General features: G+C 35.5%; 1 protein-coding gene across 1 annotated transcript in view; it reads left to right on the top strand.

Annotated features, from left to right (window-relative positions):
- Positions 1–21,056, top strand: part of NOVA1 (NOVA alternative splicing regulator 1) — a 156,549-nt gene that overhangs the window by 100,630 nt on the left and 34,863 nt on the right. Inside the window, exon 3 of the mRNA XM_009290392.1 lies at positions 16,842–17,008. Coding sequence (XP_009288667.1) covers positions 16,842–17,008 — 167 coding nt within the window. The remainder of the gene's footprint in view (positions 1–16,841; positions 17,009–21,056) is intronic.

The raw sequence follows: 21,056 nt of genomic DNA, 5'->3' as shown, positions 1-21,056 counted from the left end.
TACAGCATGGGTCCCCACGGGGTCACAAGTCCTGCCAGCAAACCTGCTCCAGTGTGGGCTCCTGTCTCCACGGGGTCACAGGTCCTGCCACGCCAGGAGCCTGCTCCAGCGTGGGCTCCTCTCTCCACGGGGCCACAGGTCTTGCCAGGAGCCTGCCCAGCACGGGGCTTCCCACGGGGTCACAGCCTCCTTTGGGCTCATCCACCTGCTCTGGCATGGGGTCCTCCATGGGCTGCAGGTGGGGCTGCAGGTGGATATCTGCTCCACCGTGGAGCTCCATGGGCTGCAGGGGGACAGCCTGCCTCACCATGGTCTTCACCACAGGCTGCAGGGGAATCTCTGCTCTGGCGCCTGGAGAACCTCCTCCCCGTTCTCTGCTGACCTTGGTGTCTGCAGAGTTGTTTCTCTCACATATTCTCACTTTTTTCTTTGGCTGCCGTTGCACAGGTTTTTCCCCCTTCTTAAATATGTTATCACAGAGGCGCTACCACCATCACTGATGGACTCAGCCTTGGCCAGCAGCGGGTCCATCTTGGAGCCGGCTGACATTGGCTCTATGGGACATAGGGGAGGCTTCTAGCAGCTTCTCACAGAAGCCACCCCTGTAGCCCCCCCTGCTACCAAAATTTTGCCGCACAAACCCAATACAGTTTACTAGTCAAAATGTTCAACTCGGAAGCTAGCCTTAAGGATGGATTTGAAAGAGTTACAAGGGTCCCTTTAAAGACACTTGATTTGTTTCATAAACATGTTTCTAAGGGCACCATTTGTGACTATAAGAAAGGTTTACACATTTAATTGAAAGGCAGAGTTCAAAATGTACTAGTCCTAGGTTCTCAAAAACATAAAAAAGCCTAAATACACAAATGCATAATAGTTTAGGGTTTTTTATTAGTATATGCATATACTATTGCTCCTGAATAGATCACTGTTCAAGAAGATTTTGAGCAAGACTATTTATTTGATCAGCCTTAGTGTTACGTCACCTAATGTTTCTGTGAAACAATGTTGAACCCTTTGTTAACATGAACCACATTTGACAAAGAGGTGAACATCTCTCAGATAATTAAATTCTTACATGCTTTGTAAAGATAAGCATCTGTGGATTGGAGAATGATGCTATGAAGGCCTCCACTAAAGGAAGGCATCAGCTTATGCCTACATAACGTGCATTTCTGTCCCCAGAAAATCGACAGCTCTGGGAAAAGTTTCAGTCAGAGCCTGCACCTTCTTACCTTAGACACAAAGATGCAAATCTATAGGGAAATAGGCTTTATCAATTCCACCTTCACGAAATGACTTGAATTTTTTTGATGTTGTTTTTGTTGTGATTCTGATCTTGGTTTTTCTCAGGAGTGGGGATAAAAAAAAAAATGGCCATTTTGTATCATGCAGGAGTAAAAAATCCGTGGATTTATATTGGTTGTCTGTGAGAAGATTAAGAAATCTAATTAGGCTGGAAAGTTCTTTTTCAAATGGGCAAAAATTATTTCCTTGTCATAAAGCAATATCTCATGAATGATCGAAGAATAGGGATTGTACTCCATCTGTTTTCTCCCATTCTAGGATGTTATTAAGTGATTATACACCTTTTAAAATTCTCTTTGTTTATTTAGTGCTAAAATAGATTTCAGAATGAATAGCAATTTCAGGCTGTTTTATTGTTTTTGCGGAGAGAAACCTAAAACTAGATTTGGAGGAAAGCAGGTAGATTTTAAAACCTGACTTAATTCTGATATACTCGGTCAATAACAGCATTCGGAACAGTCCCCTTACAGCCTCTAAGCTGTGAAAACAGAGGATATGCTGTTATTACTGAAGCTTTGTTCAGTTAGTGACTTGCTCTGAGTAGGTACAAATTAAAGTTTCAGAAAAGACTATTACTGTGTATAGCTGTGAAACATGGTCCGAATCGATACAAGGTATCAGTGGACAGTTTTCACTTTGTTTATGCTGTTTCTGTCCATGATGAGAAACTATTTACTGCAATTTTTCATTTCTAGACTAGAATAAATGCTTCTTGCTAGGGTTTTGCCTTAAAGTAGTACACAATTCTTCATTTGTAATTGTTTGTAGTTGAATCTGTTTCAATTTAGAGCACTGTTTTTTTAATGTACTTTGCATGTACCTGCTCCCAGAAACATGTTAGACGTATTTCAAATACCTATATCAAAAAAGGCATAAAACATGGATATGCTTATATGCAATCAATTCTCTGATTAAAAAATTTTGATTGAAAAAGTTGAACAGTATTTATTTATTTTTGGGGTTGATTATTTTGACTACATCTGAGTCAAAATGATCAAAATGCATTACTGACTAGTAGGCATTCTGCCTGTGTAAATTATTTGAGTTGTGCCAGTTCTCCTCCTGCCTTTTCCTCAACTTTTGCTGTTCCCAGTTGATTGCCCTGTTAGACATAATTTATCTCAACCTATACTCAAAGTAGCTTATCTCCTTTGATCTTAAGTAGTGATAGTTAGGACTTATTAAAAGTTTCAACTGCCAGTGCTTTGGATGTACAAATTTCAAAATTAATCTTCCCATTCAATTTATTTTAATACAATACTTTTCACCTTGTGAAAATTTTACTTTGTTTAGCTAGTCTTTTCTCTGTTTACTGACACTTCAGATGTATTCTTGAAAATGCACCTTGTTAGCATTTAAATAACATTCCTAACCTTAGCAAGCCATCATACTGCACCTTTTCCACAGATTAGCATTTTGTAGGTCCTCTCTCCAAAATCCAAAGATACATTTTATTTTGCCAAAAAAGGAATGTGAGCAAATAGCTAGTGAATAGCGAACTATGAATTCTTAAAGATTCCACACGTAGTTAAGTTTTGAGGGCAAGAAAAAGACATTGTCTTTATTGATGGTAGGTTATATTGGGGGAAAAAAAGAAGGGGCAGGGGGCTGTTAGGCTGTCCCCTCCTCAGGCATATAAATGCTTTGGAGCATTTTCACACTTATGTTCACCTTAACATACATTCCTGCCTTAGGTTAACTTGGCTTGCTAATGCATGTGAAAAATGATACGTTATCTGGGTTGATGATACCATCTGAATTTGCCACAATAATATTAAGCATATCAGAGGACTACCACCACTCTGATGCTATTATTTTGGGGGGTAAGAGATCATAAGGTTTGGGGAGTGTAAATGCTCTTTAATAATCCAACTTTTGCTGGCCAGTGTAATCTTGCTGTAGGAGTGCCTGTCCCTAAGGCTCTAAATCCTGTGATGGAAAGCGTAGTACCAAGTGGTATGGGAGGTTTGGAATGGTGTCAGTATTTGTCTCTTCCCTCAGCAGAATTACTGGGGTCCGGCTCCTTTCCTGCAGCAAGGGAGAAGTTCTGCAGTTGGAGAGGAAGAAAGGAGCAGCAGAATAGCTACTGCACCATTCCTCCTACCCATCCCCAACACATGCACCTGCAATGCTCCCCTGCTGCTGAAGTAGAGAAGCTGTGTGAGCATCCCTCGTTTAGTGTTGGAGCAGAAAACAGGCTTACGATTGTGGAGAGCTGGGCCATTCCTGGTACAGAATTCATACAGGGAGTTAGTACAGAATCGGTACTGTTCTCAAAGTTCACATTCTTGATTTATAATTCTGCTGCCATCCTATAAAGATAAGCTCTCAGGCAAACAGAGAAAGGAGACAATTTTGTGTGTATTCATATCAGTAGAGAGTCTGATTTTTAGAGGTGAACTTGTCTATTCTCCTTGCCTATTCAGGAGAAGAACTGGTGAGGTTCTTAATTCTATGAAGTTTATCTTATGTTACTGCACAGCAGGGCCATGGAGGATTATCTGAGCATCAGCAACTTGTGCAGATTCGATAAAATTGCAGCCCACAGGGAGGCTCTCTGGAAGAGTAGCAGTGGAAAAACTCTGCTGCCTTGGAGTCATCCGAGATGCAGATTCCTTCCTCCCCACTGACTTCTGAAGAGGTTTTCTGAGCATGATGTTGAGCTTATGGTTTAACTTGGGGGGAGATTTATTCTTTAGGCATTTATATAGTAGTTTTATTTCAAGTGGGTTTATTTATTTCATGTTTTATACAGGTTGCTTGTGCATGTGGGCACACATAACTTTAATTCACATTGTTGTAAAATTCTCTTTGCAAAGTGTGAATGTTTACTCTGCCTTCCAGGGAAAGTTTTCTAATCGCAATATTAGTGTATGATTAGATTTGATCATCCTGTTTTAATGTGGCATCTTTTATTATTTTTCATTATCAACTGCTTAATAACCTGACAGTCTCCATCAGAGTCAGTACCTTGTATGGATTCATGTTAGAAATGATCATTCTTCTTTTTCGCTTATCAAGATCTATCTGATATGATATACTGGAAGATTAACAGGTGTCTGCTAGGTAAATAGTAAGCACATATAAGGATGTTAAAGGATTTCTGTGTTAGAACGTATGGAAAATCTTAAACCAGGACCTGTCAGAAAAGTATTTATTTTAGTTTTTAAACAGAAGTTACAGGATTTCCATCTTTTTTGTTTTTAAACAGAAGGTAAGGGATTTCCATCTTAAAAAAAGGGGGGGGGGGCAAAAGAACAGATAGTCCTAAAATAGTCTTATGAGTTTGATGTAATGCAAGAAAAAGTATGCCTTTTAAGCCTACCTAGAACAATGCAGTGGTTTATTTTTCAGCTTAAATTTATCTCCTTAATACAGAACAGAAATGCAGAGAATGAAACTGATAGTTTCATTCAGTAGGTTAGTAGTATATTCAGTCCAGGTTCTTATCTCACAGTTAGATTTATGTTGAAGACTTATTCTCTATGAAGTTTCAATGACTTTAGTGGCAATATCCATAGATTTAAGGATCTGATAATGACGTTTTGGCTGTTAACATTTTGATTGCGTTCATTCCAGATGAATTCTGACACCATTCAGTTTCTAAACAGGAATGCTTGACCCACTCTTCCAAAGCAGGGGAAAAAAAACCTGTTTTTCAGCCCTGTTCTTGATCAGTGAAGTTGCACGAGCTAGCTGCCCAGAGTTCCTCAAACCCAATAATGTAGACATTGAAATGTGGTAGCATTTGTATAAACACCGAATTGTGGCATTACTCTTTTGAAGAGTTGAAAGTACTCAGAAAATGACTGGCCCATAGAAAAGGCTCCTGTCTGGACCAGCCATAGTACTGGTAGGAGATCTTTTGTTTGCTTCATCCGATTCTCTTTCTAATGGTGAAAAGGTACAGAAAGTAAAGAAAAAGCTAAGGTTCCTAACTCTCTCTCTTTTTCTTTTTCTTTTTTTTTTTTTTTTAAATATTCTGTGGACTTTTTATAACAGAACGTGCAAAAAATGAATTTCAGCAAGGTACTTAGCTCATTGGTACTGAACTTGCCAAGGCCATTATATCTACGTTGACTATTTTAAAGGCGATTTTATACAAAAATGAAAATAGTCCAGCAACTATCAGTGAAGCAGGAATTTTTGAGTGCTTAGGAGAAAAGAATATGTAGCTGTGTGATGGCTATAAAAATAGAGAAAGAGCAGCTGTCAACCAGTGCAAAAAGTTGTGAAAAAGTTCTATTTAGAAACTGTTCTGCCTACATAACATTTTCTACTCCTTTTTGTTGTGGACTTTTACATGGCAAAATATTTGTGAATTTATATAAATCTGCTGGTGGGTGGAGATGATTCTGGCATTTGCTTTCGGCGGGAAATATCTCTTTTTATTGACAATTCAGTTCACCTCTTACTGCATCAAAATTGTTTTACATGCTGCCTTATTACTATACCGAGGCAACGCTTTTAATGTTACATAGCATTAATAGTAATTATTATAGCTTTAGTATTAAGAGTAATTAAACATTTATGTTGTATCTGTCTCTGGAAAACAAAATCGTGTCGTGTGTATATATGTGTGTATATAGGGAGCCTTTGAGGAGCCCAGTGTCTAATCTAAGCTAATACTCAAAGCTCGCTGTATAGTTAAGGGTGAGAGCTTCGTATCTTTGTGGGTTGATTCCATCCTAAGGTAGATGGGGTGCATTGTTCATGGACTTCCCTGTCTTTCTTAAACAGCTACCTTGGACTCAATGCATACATTTTAGAAAGATAAATTTACGTGGAGATAAATGCCATTCATAGAAAAAACAACAGGACGTGCTCTAAAAGGGTTAAAATCTGGAAGTCTGAAAGGAGCTAGGAAGGCAAACAAAAATAACTGTAGCATATTGAATGCTTGGGTGATAGTCACAAACTCTTCCTACCTGCTTTCCATATAAACCCTGGACTAGAAGTCCACTGCTGAGAGCAATGGATTTAATTAAACATACATCAGCTAAAATCTGTTATGGGCAGAACATGGATTTGGACTAGCATTTAGTAGAGGGGAAAACAGAAGAAGCAAAATACGAAAAGGTATGTTTGTGTTTGCACACGTGTGGTTGTATGTGCCCATTCCATGTGTGTGTTATAATGACTGCATCAAAATGGGAGCTCATCCTGTTTTTGACATGACAGCATTCTTCCTAGTCTGAAAACATAAGGTGTATGCATCCTTGACTATTTACTTATATTTCGGGACTGGGATGTAGAATAATTCTTATGATACAGTTGCTGTAGTGTCTCTCTCTACATTTTATCTTGAACACTATAGATAAAGGTAATTTCTTGCAGGATCATGATTTAAATTAAAAAGCATTCAACAGTAATAAGCATGCTCTTAAAAAATGTTTCCATGATCGTTGTCAATGTTTACTTGCAAGTATATAAAAAAACCCCATATAATTGCAAATATTTTAATAAAATCTCTAATCTAAACCTTGAATGTAGCTCATTTACCTGAGATTTGGTATTTCCTTCCTCCAAACAGATACATAGTAATGAACGTATTAGGCGATTTGATTTCTTGAGCCAATTGGCCTTATCTAGGAGGATTTTCCAGAGCTTTTCACAGGCTTTCACAGGCTTTGAAACTATGAAACTTGAGAAATATTTTTAAGGAGAAAAGCTCCCTTGGTGATTTGAACTGTTATCACTCTAAATTATAAAATGTATCAGTTCCTATGATTTCTCAAAGTATATTTTACAGTTTAAATGGGTGGGTTTTTTCCTTTGGCAATTGTATGTGTAGGAGGCACTGTTAACAAAGGTTCATATTGCTATAGCGTAGCATAAAAGCTGTAATTGCCAACTGAACATTAGTTTGCATGAAAAATATTCTTCAGTGCTTTTGTTGATATGAAAATTCATTCCCGATATCTTGAAAAACACGTGTAATTTTTTTCTTTCTATTCTGTGGTCCCCTTCCAAAAATAAGGTCGGCTCTTGTTTTCTCCAACAGATTTGGTCTTGCGGTTGTATTGTGTGTGCCTGTTTTTTAATGATTTTGAAAGCTTTTGCTTCTCAGAGACCTTCACATTTTCATCAAACTTAGGTATTGGATTTTTATTAACATGTTTATTTATTTAGATGCTTGCTGTTCATTGATACGGGAAAAATAGTAACTGTGTGCAACATTTCAGGCACCTTGGTAATCTTAAAAATATATGAATAAGCGAATTATTATATTACAATATTAGAAAAGATTTATAAGCACCATAGTGTTAGCAGAGAACATCACATAATTTGGGGACCCTAACTCCTCTGATTTTTTTAATAGATGAAAAATTTAAATAGCAATGAATAAATTTAAATATTTTGTACTTTGTTTAAATTCTATATTTTGTATTCCCATTGGTTTTTTTCATTATTTTGTTCTTGAGGACAGACACCTATAGGAAATGTGTTCACTTCCAACTTTAGGGAAACTGAAGATGAGATGATGACAGTTCAGCCTATTTACCAAACAATTTGGGAGGTAGAAGGGAAATTAATAGGGGATTGTTTCCCCAAATACTATTTTGGGGAAGTTCTTCTCTGACATAAAATTTAACGGCAGCAAAATGTGAAAATTCTTCTTGATCCCTTTCTAACTGCTTTTACAGTTAGATGTAAATGTTATGATGGAATCAGGTGGGTTTTGATTTTGTTTGTTTAAGTAGTTCATTTGTTATAGATCGTTTTACAAATAATATATTAAGACAACCATTTCCCCAAACAAATGGAATAAAAACATAGTGCTTCTGTCCATGGTTTGAGGTCTTTCTTAGTTCTAGAGCTTTTATTTTCCAGAAACATGCTTTCCCAAAGCATAATTAGGCTGTGCTCACTTTCATTGCAGCCCTTTGTCATTGATTTGCACCCACAATTTCTCTCTGAGTGTTTCTCATCTAAGTAAGAGTCTGTCATAAAACCATAGCAAGACAAAATCTCTGACCTTTGGTTTGGGGGAAACTTACCAGCTTTTGCAGTAGAATCTACAGGTTTTTTACAAACAACTCTTAAACAAAGAAAAGTAGTTATAATCCTTATTTCTTGTCTTACACGTAACAGTATAATAATAGTAATTCCTCATCTCTCTTTATGTAATTTAATTTTGGGGAAATCATCATCAAATCCTTAGCTGATATCCAACAAAACGGTTTATATTCAATGGATTGTTTGCTTTGTAAGATGACTCATCATCTCTTCTAAGCCTTTCATAATTAAGAGGTTTGGGGTTTTTTCCTTTTATTTAAATCTTTTTAATTTCCTAGGTTTCTCTCTCACATGAGAATAATCCGTTTCTTCAGACTCATAACTATGTTAAACCTGGATTCATGTAATTCACTCTTGTGACCAGAGCACAATGGACTGTAAACTTGAAGTTTTCATATAACTCTGAGAACTCATACAGTTCGTACATTTTACAGAATATTTAAACTTGATTCATTTCAATATCTGAATTCTAGTGAAGGGGTCACATATTCAATAAAAGTAAAACAAATTGGTATATAAGTGGGTATGAATATGTATATGCACATATATGTGCATGGCTATCCATATGCCACACCTAAAAGACGTGTTTTCAGTATGAGTTCAGCAGTCAGTTTCTTCTGCTAAGGCTAGTAAGGCTTCCTGTGAATACCTGTTAAGAAAATATTAGAGGACTGATGTTAGAGGACCCCAAGTTCTAACATGTATTTTTGCAGATTTCAGCAAGTCACGTGCGTGGGTGCATGTGCTTGGTAGTCATCACAACTGTTAATGTGTTTCAAGAAATAGACCACTTATTCTGACTTTCTACTTTTATTAAATGCTTGACTCACGTAACGTATAATGTAGCTGCAGAAAACATTAATAGTTAGAATTTCAGGAGGAGTAATTGCAGATGAAACTGTAAAGGGAACAGTTTATTTCTCTCTGAAAGAAGAATAGAGCTTTAGTTAAGCTAAATGCATCCAATCAGTAATCTTGAAATTTAAAATCAAAGTTAAGGATGCCCTGGTTTTATGTCAGAGATATCAAGAAGATTCTTAGAGGGCATTATTTACTTCCTTTCAATTTGAATTTCAGGAGGAGTAATTGCAGATGAAACTGTAAAGGGAACAGTTTATTTCTCTCTGAAAGAAGAATAGAGCTTTAGTTAAGCTAAATGCATCCAATCAGTAATCTTGAAATTTAAAATCAAAGTTAAGGATGCCCTGGTTTTATGTCAGAGATATCAAGAAGATTCTTAGAGGGCATTATTTACTTCCTTTCAATTTGATAGATTCCCTTCAGTTAGATTTTTTTTTTCTTTTTTTCAGCTATTTTAATTGCTGTTAAAATTGGTATTTTAACTTTTAGTCCGAGAGTTAAGTTTTCTGTTAAGAAAATATTAGAGGACTGATGTTAGAGGACCCCAAGTTCTAACATGTATTTTTGCAGATTTCAGCAAGTCACGTGCGTGGGTGCATGTGCTTGGTAGTCGTCACAACTGTTAATGTGTTTCAAGAAATAGACCACTTATTCTGACTTTCTACTTTTATTAAATGCTTGACTCACGTAACGTATAATGTAGCTGCAGAAAACATTAATAGTTAGAATTTCAGGAGGAGTAATTGCAGATGAAACTGTAAAGGGAACAGTTTATTTCTCTCTGAAAGAAGAATAGAGCTTTAGTTAAGCTAAATGCATCCAATCAGTAATCTTGAAATTTAAAATCAAAGTTAAGGATGCCCTGGTTTTATGTCAGAGATATCAAGAAGATTCTTAGAGGGCATTATTTACTTCCTTTCAATTTGATAGATTCCCTTCAGTTAGATTTTTTTTTCTTTTTTTCAGCTATTTTAATTGCTGTTAAAATTGGTTTTTTAAATTTTAGTCCGAGAAAGTTAAGTTTTACTCCCTATTTGTGTAAGTGTTCTGTACAAACAGTTCCAAAATTATTTTGTCTGGGTGAAAACAAATGCAGCACATCAATGCTTTAGAATTGCTACCAGCCCATGTTTCCCCTTTCAGTTTGGGAAGTCTATTAGATCATCAATCTTTGCTTTGAGAGAGAGACATCTTTCTGTCTGTGATGAATATGGGAACAGGTTCTATATTAAGACCAATTAATTCTCTCTCAAGAAACAAAGGTAAAAGGACAGGAGGGAGATAAGGACCAAAGTAGAAAACTGTCTTGTTGAGATTTCTATGACACTTTGCACATATGTGGAATGTTCTTGTGTTGCATTTAAGGCTGTGTACATTCTGTCATTTATATGACAAAGGTTTTTCACATCTGTTTAAGGTGGTGTGAAATACTGCCAATGCATTTGAATAAAACACATTTTTATTGTCTGACTCTCATTTGCTGAGGTTTTATGCAAGTGTAGAGAGGAAATGTTATATGCAAGGAAGAGTTTATCTGATTTGCACGTTAAGCGCATTATTGAAAATGTTTACATTGCTCGGGAATGGTGTCAAAGCGCAGTCCTGTTTTACCAAGAGCTTTTGCAAGATCAGTTTTAGGTTGAAGCGGTCACTGGCGGTGTTGTGTAGAATCCCACTCCACAGGCCGTTTGATCGTGGGTCACACAAATAAACATATGGGACGTTAGGGTTAGTAGACTGCTGTACTGTGAGTTGTCAAATAAAAAGCTTAATGCAAATCAGCTGATGAGAGATTGTAGTGTAGCCTTTCATTTAGTTAAGGTTTTAGCTTTGGCTCCTCTGTCAGGTTTTCCCTTTCAGTGTCAAAGAAAATGGCATGGTACACTGGAAAAATATAAGGAGATTTAATTAGTGGATGTATTGGGATTACCCTGGGCTGGTAATGCATTGTGCTTTTTAGGTTTTCAAATGCTCTTTAAGATTGATGTAAAAGTCCAATGAAAAGTATGTAGAGTCATATAAATGCCAGACAGTCCTTTCTGAAGGGTACAGTGCGTTCCCCAAAACATTTCAACTAAGGTTCATAAAATACAGAAGTGCATATAACATTTCGTGAGTGTTTCTGTGAATACAGTAGAACTTTTACACATTGAATCAGAGTCTTTAAGCAAACAATGAAAAGTTTAATGGTAATCATATATAGATGTATGCCTGTTAGATATAGAAATAAAAACACTGAAAGCATCATCATCCTTTATCCTGTTGCATCTTCTAGCATTTATTCTAATGGTTGTTTTAAAAGTTGTATTGGTTGTCTAATAAGTAAATAACAACCTTCTCGGAGAAAAAGCTTGTAGTCTGTTGTTTTGAATTCTTGATAAAATTAGTGCGATGTGGTTGCCAAGGATATTTGCCAGAAGTAAAGTTTTACGTGGTTAAAGGAGGAGGAAGGAAAAATGAATGATTAAAATAAAGCTATTGCAAGCTGTTTAGCTTTTAGACCTAACTAACTTATTAGATTTCAGAACAGGTTTTTATTTACTTACTTTTAAATTGCCTGATGGCTGCTAATGGTTTCATCTTTCCCTCCCCCATAGAACTGCAGAGAAAAAGAGTATCTTATATCGTAGAATCATAGAATTGTTTAGGTTGGAAAGGACCTTTAAAATCATCGAGTCCAACCATTAACCTAGCACTGCCAAGTCCACCACTAACCATGTCCCTAAACACCACATCTACACATCTTTTAAATACCCCCAGGGATGGTGACTCTACCACTTCCCATGCCATATTTGTTTTCATATTAAAAAACTAGGCCCAAAAATTTCCCTCTAAAAGCTAAACAAAACAAAACAAAAACTGATTAATTTTTTTTCTCCATTAGTTTTAAAAATCTATTTTTGATGAGCAGTACAGGCAGACTTTTTTGTGCAATTACATTCTGCCTCTATTATTTGATAAGAAAAAGTTGAAACATACATGTGCAAATTGAATTTTAATTCTGATATAAAAAGAAATAAACCACATTTTACTTGCTGAAAAGTAGAGTACATACAAATACTGAGTAATTTGCTTGGGTTCCTTAGGAAAAGTAAACGTGAAATGATTGTAGCAGCAGCAGCAGCAGCATGTATTTAGATAGTGGTTTTCCTGTTTTGCAACCACGTGCAAACTTCTGTCATGGACTTTAGTATTATTGAACATACATAAAAATAATTTCTCTGTTTTTTTTTAATGTACTGGGGTGATGACCACCTACTCTACATGTGGTCATTTTCTGTGGCAGAATTATTCTTCTCTTGTATAAGTTTTATCTCTTCATATGTACAAGACAATGTACAATACATAATCCTAACTCCGATTGGAATTGTAAATAATTTAAAAAATAGAGTAATTTTATATTGGCTATGTTTGCACAAAAAAAAAAAGGCATTGATTATTTGGTAATTTGGCTTTCTCTAAGTCAGCTATTTAAAAAATGAGATCAGTATTTTAAATACATATTTTGAAATTCATATGACAAAAAGTATGTATATAGATGGCTGAGTTTTTGTTCACAGAAACGTGAAAAAAGGAGTGAATGCAACTGTTAAAAAACTGAAAATGATAAATAATCTGACAGTTTACTTTAGACACTAATGGAGCCTAAAAGCTTTTAGAATGACAGAAATTTCACCAACTTTAGTGATGCATAGGCTTTTTTTTGTTATACAGGTTGGTCATATAGCTGGCAGTTTTCCTTTTGTGTGACTCTTGTAAATTGTTGTACTCTGTTATCTGAGTGAAAAGCTATTAGAGTTGTGTGAAGGAATACAACAACATCACTTCAGAAGACTAAAGCAGTTCCCAACTGTACATGTGTACAATTTCTCCACACTTTTTTTTAACTTTTTCTTTGTTGACGTAACTCTCAAAGAAAATGTGCTACTATTGTGATGCACTTTAAAGCTGTATCCTATTCTACGTGAAATGTGCTTTTGCATAATTGTATTTCTTCATGGAACAGTGATTTCCATTTACTGCATCCTGATTTATACATATTAAAATGTAGTGTGTTTGGTCCGTAGTATGACATAAAGTATATTTTTATTATATTGCACCTTCTAAAATAACACAGATTGTAGAATACCCTTTAGTCGCTTAGTGTCAAGTCTAATGAAATTCCTGTTTAGCATCGACTGTTTTCCTTTCAAATGTTTTGACAGTAGTCATCCCTGTTAAGTGCTTTCCGTAGTAGGCTCCAGTAGCTTGGACGTAACCTGATCTGTGTTTTGTTTCAGTGTATTGTCTGCTGACCTAGAGAACACTTGCATTAGCTGCATTGATCAATCCACATCACATCTCATCATTTAGGAGACAATTAATACTGCAGCGTAAAGACTCCCCAGAGCATTTTCTTAGAGCTGGATTGCTTTACACAGAAACCACAGGAGTTGTTTGCAAAAGGGGAGGAAGCCAAGCAGGAAGAAAAAGCATTAAGAAAGCTTTGTCTAGGAACGAAGTTTCATTTTCTGTGGTGACTTCCACTTATGTCATTTAAACTCCCTGTTTTGATGGAGTGTTTTGGGAAAAAAGAATTAGCTGTATTTTGAAGTTGATTTGTTGGAAAGACACTATAACAGGTCACATAAATGTTCTAAAAATCTTGCTCTTAACAAATATGCATTTGATTGTGATACTTGCATAACTTGCTGTTAAGTGTAATCATTTTATCTTTATATTTTATCTCAAGGATTATTAACCTGACAGCTTTTGAAATACTGATTGACATGTTTTAATCCTAATTGTAGTTATTTTTAAATAACATTTTAATAGAGAAAAAAATGTTTGTTTCTCATTCTGTCAGTTTTGCTGTAGAGCATCTTCCACAAAGTTGAATTTCCTTATTGCCTGATACTGTTTCTTAAGAAAAAACTCTTTGAAAGATTTTAAGTGTACATGCACACATTAAGTTAATGAGCAGGCAGGGCTCTTAGTGTGCTGTTTCATTTTAGGTAATGAAATATTTCATCTTTAGAGATCATCCACAGAAGCAGAGGAGAAGCATTTACTAATAAAAATTTTTTTTTTGGCAGATGACTAAGATTAGTGTACTGTTCTCTGTTCAAGACTATGTAGCAGCGTTGTAAGGAGCATATCTTAAGATGAGTTGGTAACAGTAGATATTACTAAAGACATAAAATCGATAGGAAGGGGATTTTAGGGAGGAGGTTACTTACCTCCCTGGTACATTTCTCTAACCTATGTATTGCCTGTGATTCTGTGCAGCCTGTACGATGATAATGAGGCCAACTAACATGTTGTGAACTTCAGAAATCGTTGCAAACTTCTTAGTATTTACCACCTCATTACATTGTAATTTTCATTTATTTGGGTAGAGTGAATGAATTTTTCATCAGAAAAGATTCATATGTGATCATGTCAATAATATTTACTAGGAATACGTCAATGACAAAAAATATATTTATTTTTGTGGTAATACCATGGCTCAAATTTGTTATTTTGCTTCCCCTCCTGTAATCTTGAAGCAAAACATGCACTGGCATCGAATAGAGATGTGTAATTGGCATATCTTCGCATGGCAGTATTACTGTGTTTTCAGGAATACACTAATATCATGATAGCTCATGTTATCGTTTTCTTCTGTTAGTAGAACTGTTCTACTGGTATTTGAAGGTAAAACCATGGTGATGAAAAATAATTAATTTGAGTATCTTGGAAATGCACAGAATGTGTTTGTGGAAGTATGGACTGCATGAAATTTCAAAGGAATTTTACTTGGACATCTAGGTTGTCTTGTTTTGTTATTTCTGCAGAACAAAAGTAGAAACTACAATACTCCCTTTTAAGTTTCATTTTTCCAACTCCTGTTAGGTCCTGTTTTTCAAGTCAAAACTGATTTTGTGGAACCCATTTAAGTGGTTTGATACATGGAATACAGAATGTGCATTGTTTCAGTGCATTGTCATACTTGTATCCTTAGGATTGATACTGGGTTTTTATATTCTTTGTCTAGTGAGGATGTATCAAGCTGTAACCCAGTATCTAAAAAAAGCTTTTTTGCTATACAGTAAAGCCGTACAAAATCATCTAAAATCACCCTAGTCACAAAAAATAAATGAAATATTTTTCCACAATCCTGCATCCATCTTTGGCCATCCTGTAGATGTTTTAAATTAAGAAATCAAAGAAATAAGGACTGGTGTGTTTTTTGTAACACAAACAGCACAATTTCAGTTTGGAAAAGGGTTATGTGGCAATGTAGGCTTTGTCTAAGCCTTTCTAGAGAATTATAACTAAAGCTATGGTAGTTATTTAATGTTTGTTAGTAATCTGCATAGAATTGCAAATTCTATGAGGTGGTATACAAAAGACGAGACAAACATGGCACATCAGACTGTCTTTCTCCAGGCTACAGGGATAGGCAAGTCATTATAAAAGTCAATGAAATTAAAGGTGAGAGGAAGTAATGGTGATATAAGGGAGAGGGAGTGACAGCCAATACAAGTGCTTCAGACTGGAGAGGAGAATTAAGCAAAATGATACAGAGCAGAATAGAACGATTAGAACTGAAAACCAGGCAAAACTGAAATGACAAGAAACGGAGGATTATACTTCACAGCAGAGTTTGGGAATGAGGAATATGTTCAAGGACTGTTTTTCTTAAGCATCTGTCCTATCTTTTCAGATGAGTATGGTGGGAAAGTGTCCCCTCCTCTGCTTCATTGCGACCAAAGGCCTAGTATTCTTACACATAGAATAAATATGTATTTCACCTATCAGACCTATTTGACAAGTGTATAGTATTTTCTCATGACCTTAGAACATGGATGCTTAGAAGGTAGTCACGTGGGGTCTAGATATCCTGCATGAACGGTATTCAGCATAACTCTAAACAGAAGTTCTTGAAATGTAATTCATGGGGTATTGACTATTTATTTGGTACAAGCTTTCCTAATTTCCAACTGCTAAATCACATTGAAGACAGCTTAAACTCCGTGTATTCAGTAAATAATTGCAGTTACTGCAGGGATGTTGTAAGGTAGGAATGTTATAAAAGACAAAGTGGATACTCAAATACATGAGATCAGTTGGCCTTAAAAGGTCTTGCCATAACAACTTGCAGCTGTTTTAAGAAATGATATAATAACGTCTACACTGAATGAATGTATTTGCAGTTCAGGTGTTCATTACAAAAGCTTATTCCAAGTGCCTCTATAATACTGGCTATTATGTTCAACCTTGTGTTGCCTAAAAGTTGTACAATATTTCAGAATAATCTAGAACTAGGCCAAAATCATTTAAAAGACGTATTCTGCACGCACACACCGTATTTGCTAATATTTCCAACAAAACCTAATGGGTTTTGGGTTTGTTTTGGGTTTTTTTTTTTCCCCCCCTTCTAACTTACATTATCCAGATTGGCTGGGCAAGTTATGTATTTGTAGGATCTACACAAATAGTTGTTTAAAACATCTTCCGATCATCAGTATGTTATCTTTTGGAAATCTCTCCTTTCGTTTGTATGTTTATGGAGGTATTACCAGCTGGTTTTGCAAGGTTGCTTTTGATGCATCTATATGCCATAATTGAAGGAGTTTGTGGAATCTTGAAGGATCCACTTTATTCATATCAACTTTTGGTATTTGCAGGTACTACAGAGCGGGTGTGTCTGATCCAGGGAACAGTTGAAGCACTAAATGCAGTTCATGGCTTCATTGCAGAGAAGATTCGAGAAATGCCTCAAAATGTGGCCAAGACAGAGCCTGTCAGCATTCTACAGCCTCAGACCACTGTTAATCCAGACCGCATCAAACAAGTGAGTTTCTGGTTGGGAATAGAGAGTCACAGCAGCTCCTTAGAAGTCTTAAAACTTTAAGGCTGCAAGGGGTCAACATAACATGTTCTTTAAGAAAATGTTATTTTACCCTTTAGTAATTTGCTGGTCCTCTTTTTCCTTATACTTGTGTGTTCCATGTTTCTCAGCAGTTCTTTTAGACAGTGTTTTATAAGTTTCAGTGTCATACTCTAATGTGTTTCTTTCATAAACTTTCCCTTACTGTGTAAGGTGATAATACACTTCTAGGTTTTAGTTAAAGATCACTGAATTTTAATCTTAAATGATCAACCTCTTTGTAAATCTTTAGCATTACTGAAAATCACAGATTAACTGAATGTTTCGTACTTTCATGTATATAAAATAAAACCAAAAATGTTAATTGTTTTTTTTAGACCCTATATTAGATACTTTAAAATCTTACCTGTAAGAACTTGAAAATATAAAGATAATTTACTTGGGATGTTTTCTACAATTTCATTTTACGTTATTTTTGGCATCTTTTTGCCTGTTTTACTCTGACTTCTTTCAAAATCTATGGGCAATGCAAAATATATTTGCAAGGTATTATTGGTCTAGTATTCCTTAGTTCATTACATTTTCCAGAACAATTTTAATTTAAAAAAATTGCCCTGTAAGGAGAATGTGAAATGTGTGTCATACAGGATTTTAAATTATTTTCCATTGTATTGAATAAGAAAAAGATGAAGAAAGAAATGAGTGAACATTAGTAAAATTTTGTCTTGTCTCTCTATCCTATATAGGATAGATTTTAGTTTCTCACCTGTCCTATATGGGAAAAGATTGTTTCGTCCCTCTACGCTAGCAAGATTCAGTGTCCTATAAAGTAATTTGGTAACTGTATGCAATTACTTTACTTTGTATATAGTGACATACACAGAAAGCTTATATGAAGACGTGTTTGAACAGGATGAGTTTGGAACAATCAGACTGCTTTAGATAGATGAAACTGTGAATAAGCCATTGTTTATGATCTATAATATTTACTACTATATTTTTTTTCTGTATATGCAATACTTTTACATAAAAAATACTCTAGATAATTTATAAGAAAATAATAAAAAGAAAACCCCCAATGTTATAGGATTAGTTTCTCAACTATTAGACATGAAAATTATTATGCCTGAGATAGAGAGAAAAAGCTGAAGAGATCTGTATTTTGGATGGCTTTTATGCTCGTAAAATGTTAGATTTTATGCCAATACTTCTTAACCCAATGGGAAATGAGTGTTCTCTATTACAATGAAAAGTCTTTTTCCCCTTTGCAATGAAATGAAGCTCATTTTTAGGTAAGTCAGTAAGATCCTGAGAAACTAGATTACAGAGCTGTTTAGTGACATACCTAAATACTTCCTGTCTTGTATCTGAAGTTGATATAGCTTGTCCCCAATATTTCTCTGGAAAACTTACTTGTAAAGTTGGTGAGGGTTTTGGGTTTTTTTTTTCAATTTGTTTTTGGTTTGTTTTTTTTTTAGTTTGGTTGGTTGGTCTGGGGTTTGTTGTTTTTTTTTAAACACAATTCCATGTTTGGAATGTGAAATTAAATTCTGGAGGGATAGATTAGTGAACAGAGCTGCTGCTAGTGAAGTTAAGACACAGACTAAATACAATGTATAACTTATAAGACTGTGATTTATTGACTGGCTCTGCATCTTAAAATTTAAATATATTACCTATATACATAAAGGTGCATAATAATGTGAATGCAAATATTTGGAGATATGCATGCGCATATGTTGAGCAGTTTTAACCACAATGAATTGTTTAACTTTTCTTTTAATGAAGCAACATCTATTCATGATAAATTCATACGCTATAAATATTGACTCAATAAATCTAAAATCCATTACTTTTACCAAGAAATGAAAAATTTTAAGCTTAGTTCTTAGATAGTTTGTAGAGAAGTAATCTATCCTCCAATGTCAGAATATCCTGTATCTTAATGAAAGATACAATATCTCTATTTAAGAAATTAAAAGGATAGTATTTTATAACAGGTAATCGTGATCTAGAACTTCAGTGTTGCTTTTTCTTTTATAGCAGACAGGTCACAATTTTATCAAAATGATCAGGATAATATATACTACAAGCCATTTTGAACTTGGCAAAAAATAATCCTTTTGAATTACAAATTTTTCTTTTACACAAACTTTTACATCTTTCTTCCCGTCTTAGAGTATTACCCAAGAACTTTGGCACCCAAACTATTATGTTGCAGATTGAAGAAAGCAGACTTAGCATTTGAGATCGAGAGTTGATTTGAAGTAATAAATTTTACTTTCATTAGGAACTTTGAAGATATTTCTGTTGGTTTTCTAGCTGTTTCTACCAAAAAGCAAAGGTGGTTTTCTCCCCATGAATGAAGATACCTGTAGTTGAAGCCTTGCAGTGCCACCCGTGTCTATATGAGCATGCAGCTCTCATTTTTCTATTGTCATTTCTTTGTCCTGGGCTGCTTTACCGACGCTCCCCTCAGAGAAGCAAGCTAAGAAAGGAAGTATCTTCTGGCTACAGTTTCAATGAAGAAAGTCAGTAGGTAGACCCTTTGCTGACTGCTTGAGTTTCAGCACTTTCTGTCTTTAGGAAAGGCATGGGTATACACGGAGGCTGAGTCTGGCCTGGCATTTCTCCTTACTAATGGAAGTCACTATCCAAACATTCTGGTCTCTCTAACTTCAGCTTTTTCAGCTTCAGAAGATTGCAAATAAGTCTATCTGGTTCCTTTTGAGCCTTCTCCACTGCATTTTTCCACATCTCCTAATCCTATGGACTTACCAGTAGATACCAGGTAGTTCTCTCCTCCAAGCAGGTCTGATAGATATTTAATTGACAAATGTTTGCATATTTTATCTCTACGTAACATAGGCAATCTCTTCATAGATGTCAGCCATCTGCTGTTTCTAGGTATCATTCCACAATAACCATCTGGTTCCTGTGCCCTTTTACTTCCTAGAAACTGCTATGAGCATCTAACCTCCCTTTTCTCTCTTTATTAGTTGAAGTGTCACACCAACTCTTTCAGACCATATTGTAACCCAGGGGAAGAGAATACAGTTTTCATAAAGTGATCAGGAGCCTGAGCTGTTTCAGCTTTGTAATTAGCATACAAAGCTTTAAATTTCACCTCTAAATTAATAGCAGCTCCTATGAACAATGGAAAAGCCTGCATAATATGGTCTTATCACATCACCTTCTTCAGAAACTGTTGCTGCTTCTTTGTATGCTAGTTGAATTTTCCTTCCAGCTTTCAGTTGTTTTACAGGTAGCAGGTGTTGTAGCAGCCTGTCCAGGAAGCACATGGAATCAGAGAAGGCCACTGCAGAACTGTGCATTATATAGAAGGAAAGATGTGTGATCTTGTAATTAACTCTGCTTTAAGCAGGAGTTCGCACTGTTTGGCCTTCTGAGATCCCTTCCAACCTGAATGATTCTTTGATTCTATGAAATGCTTAGCTATCGAAGCATGGACAAAGGTTTTAGAATGTCTTCCTTGAAAATCTAGAGTAAAACTTTCACATATAGAACTTCCAATTAATGTTTTCATTGGAGCCAGTTTCATTTCAGCTTTTTCAGCAGTACATAAATAACCTCTCATGAGTCTTTAACTTCTGTTCATTAATCATGGTCCCAGACATTGTATTCAAAATCTGCAAAACTGAATGTCTGAACACAGATTTTTAAATTCACATTCTTCTAGTGAAAATGACTACTTTTACTTCAGAAATGCTGATCAACAAAAAAAAAAAAGTGCATAATTTTTACTTAAAAAGTTTTACCTTGAAGTGCTTAAGAATACAGATCTGAAAATACTGGCTTAAATGGAGGATTTTTTTTTTTTTTAAATACGGGATATGAGTTCTTCAGACTATAAAGATTCAGTAGACTTCATAGAATCATAGAATGGTTTGGATTGGAAGGGACCTTTAAAGATCATCTAGTTCCAAACCCCCTGCCATGGACAGGGATACCTTCCACTAGATCAGGTTGCTCAAAGCCTCATCCAACCTGG

Source organism: Aptenodytes forsteri, unplaced genomic scaffold (assembly GCF_000699145.1).
Source record: "Aptenodytes forsteri isolate BGI_AS27 unplaced genomic scaffold, ASM69914v1 Scaffold108, whole genome shotgun sequence".
In the NCBI taxonomy this organism is placed as follows: domain Eukaryota; kingdom Metazoa; phylum Chordata; class Aves; order Sphenisciformes; family Spheniscidae; genus Aptenodytes; species Aptenodytes forsteri.
This window is presented reverse-complemented; position numbering and strand designations above follow the sequence as displayed.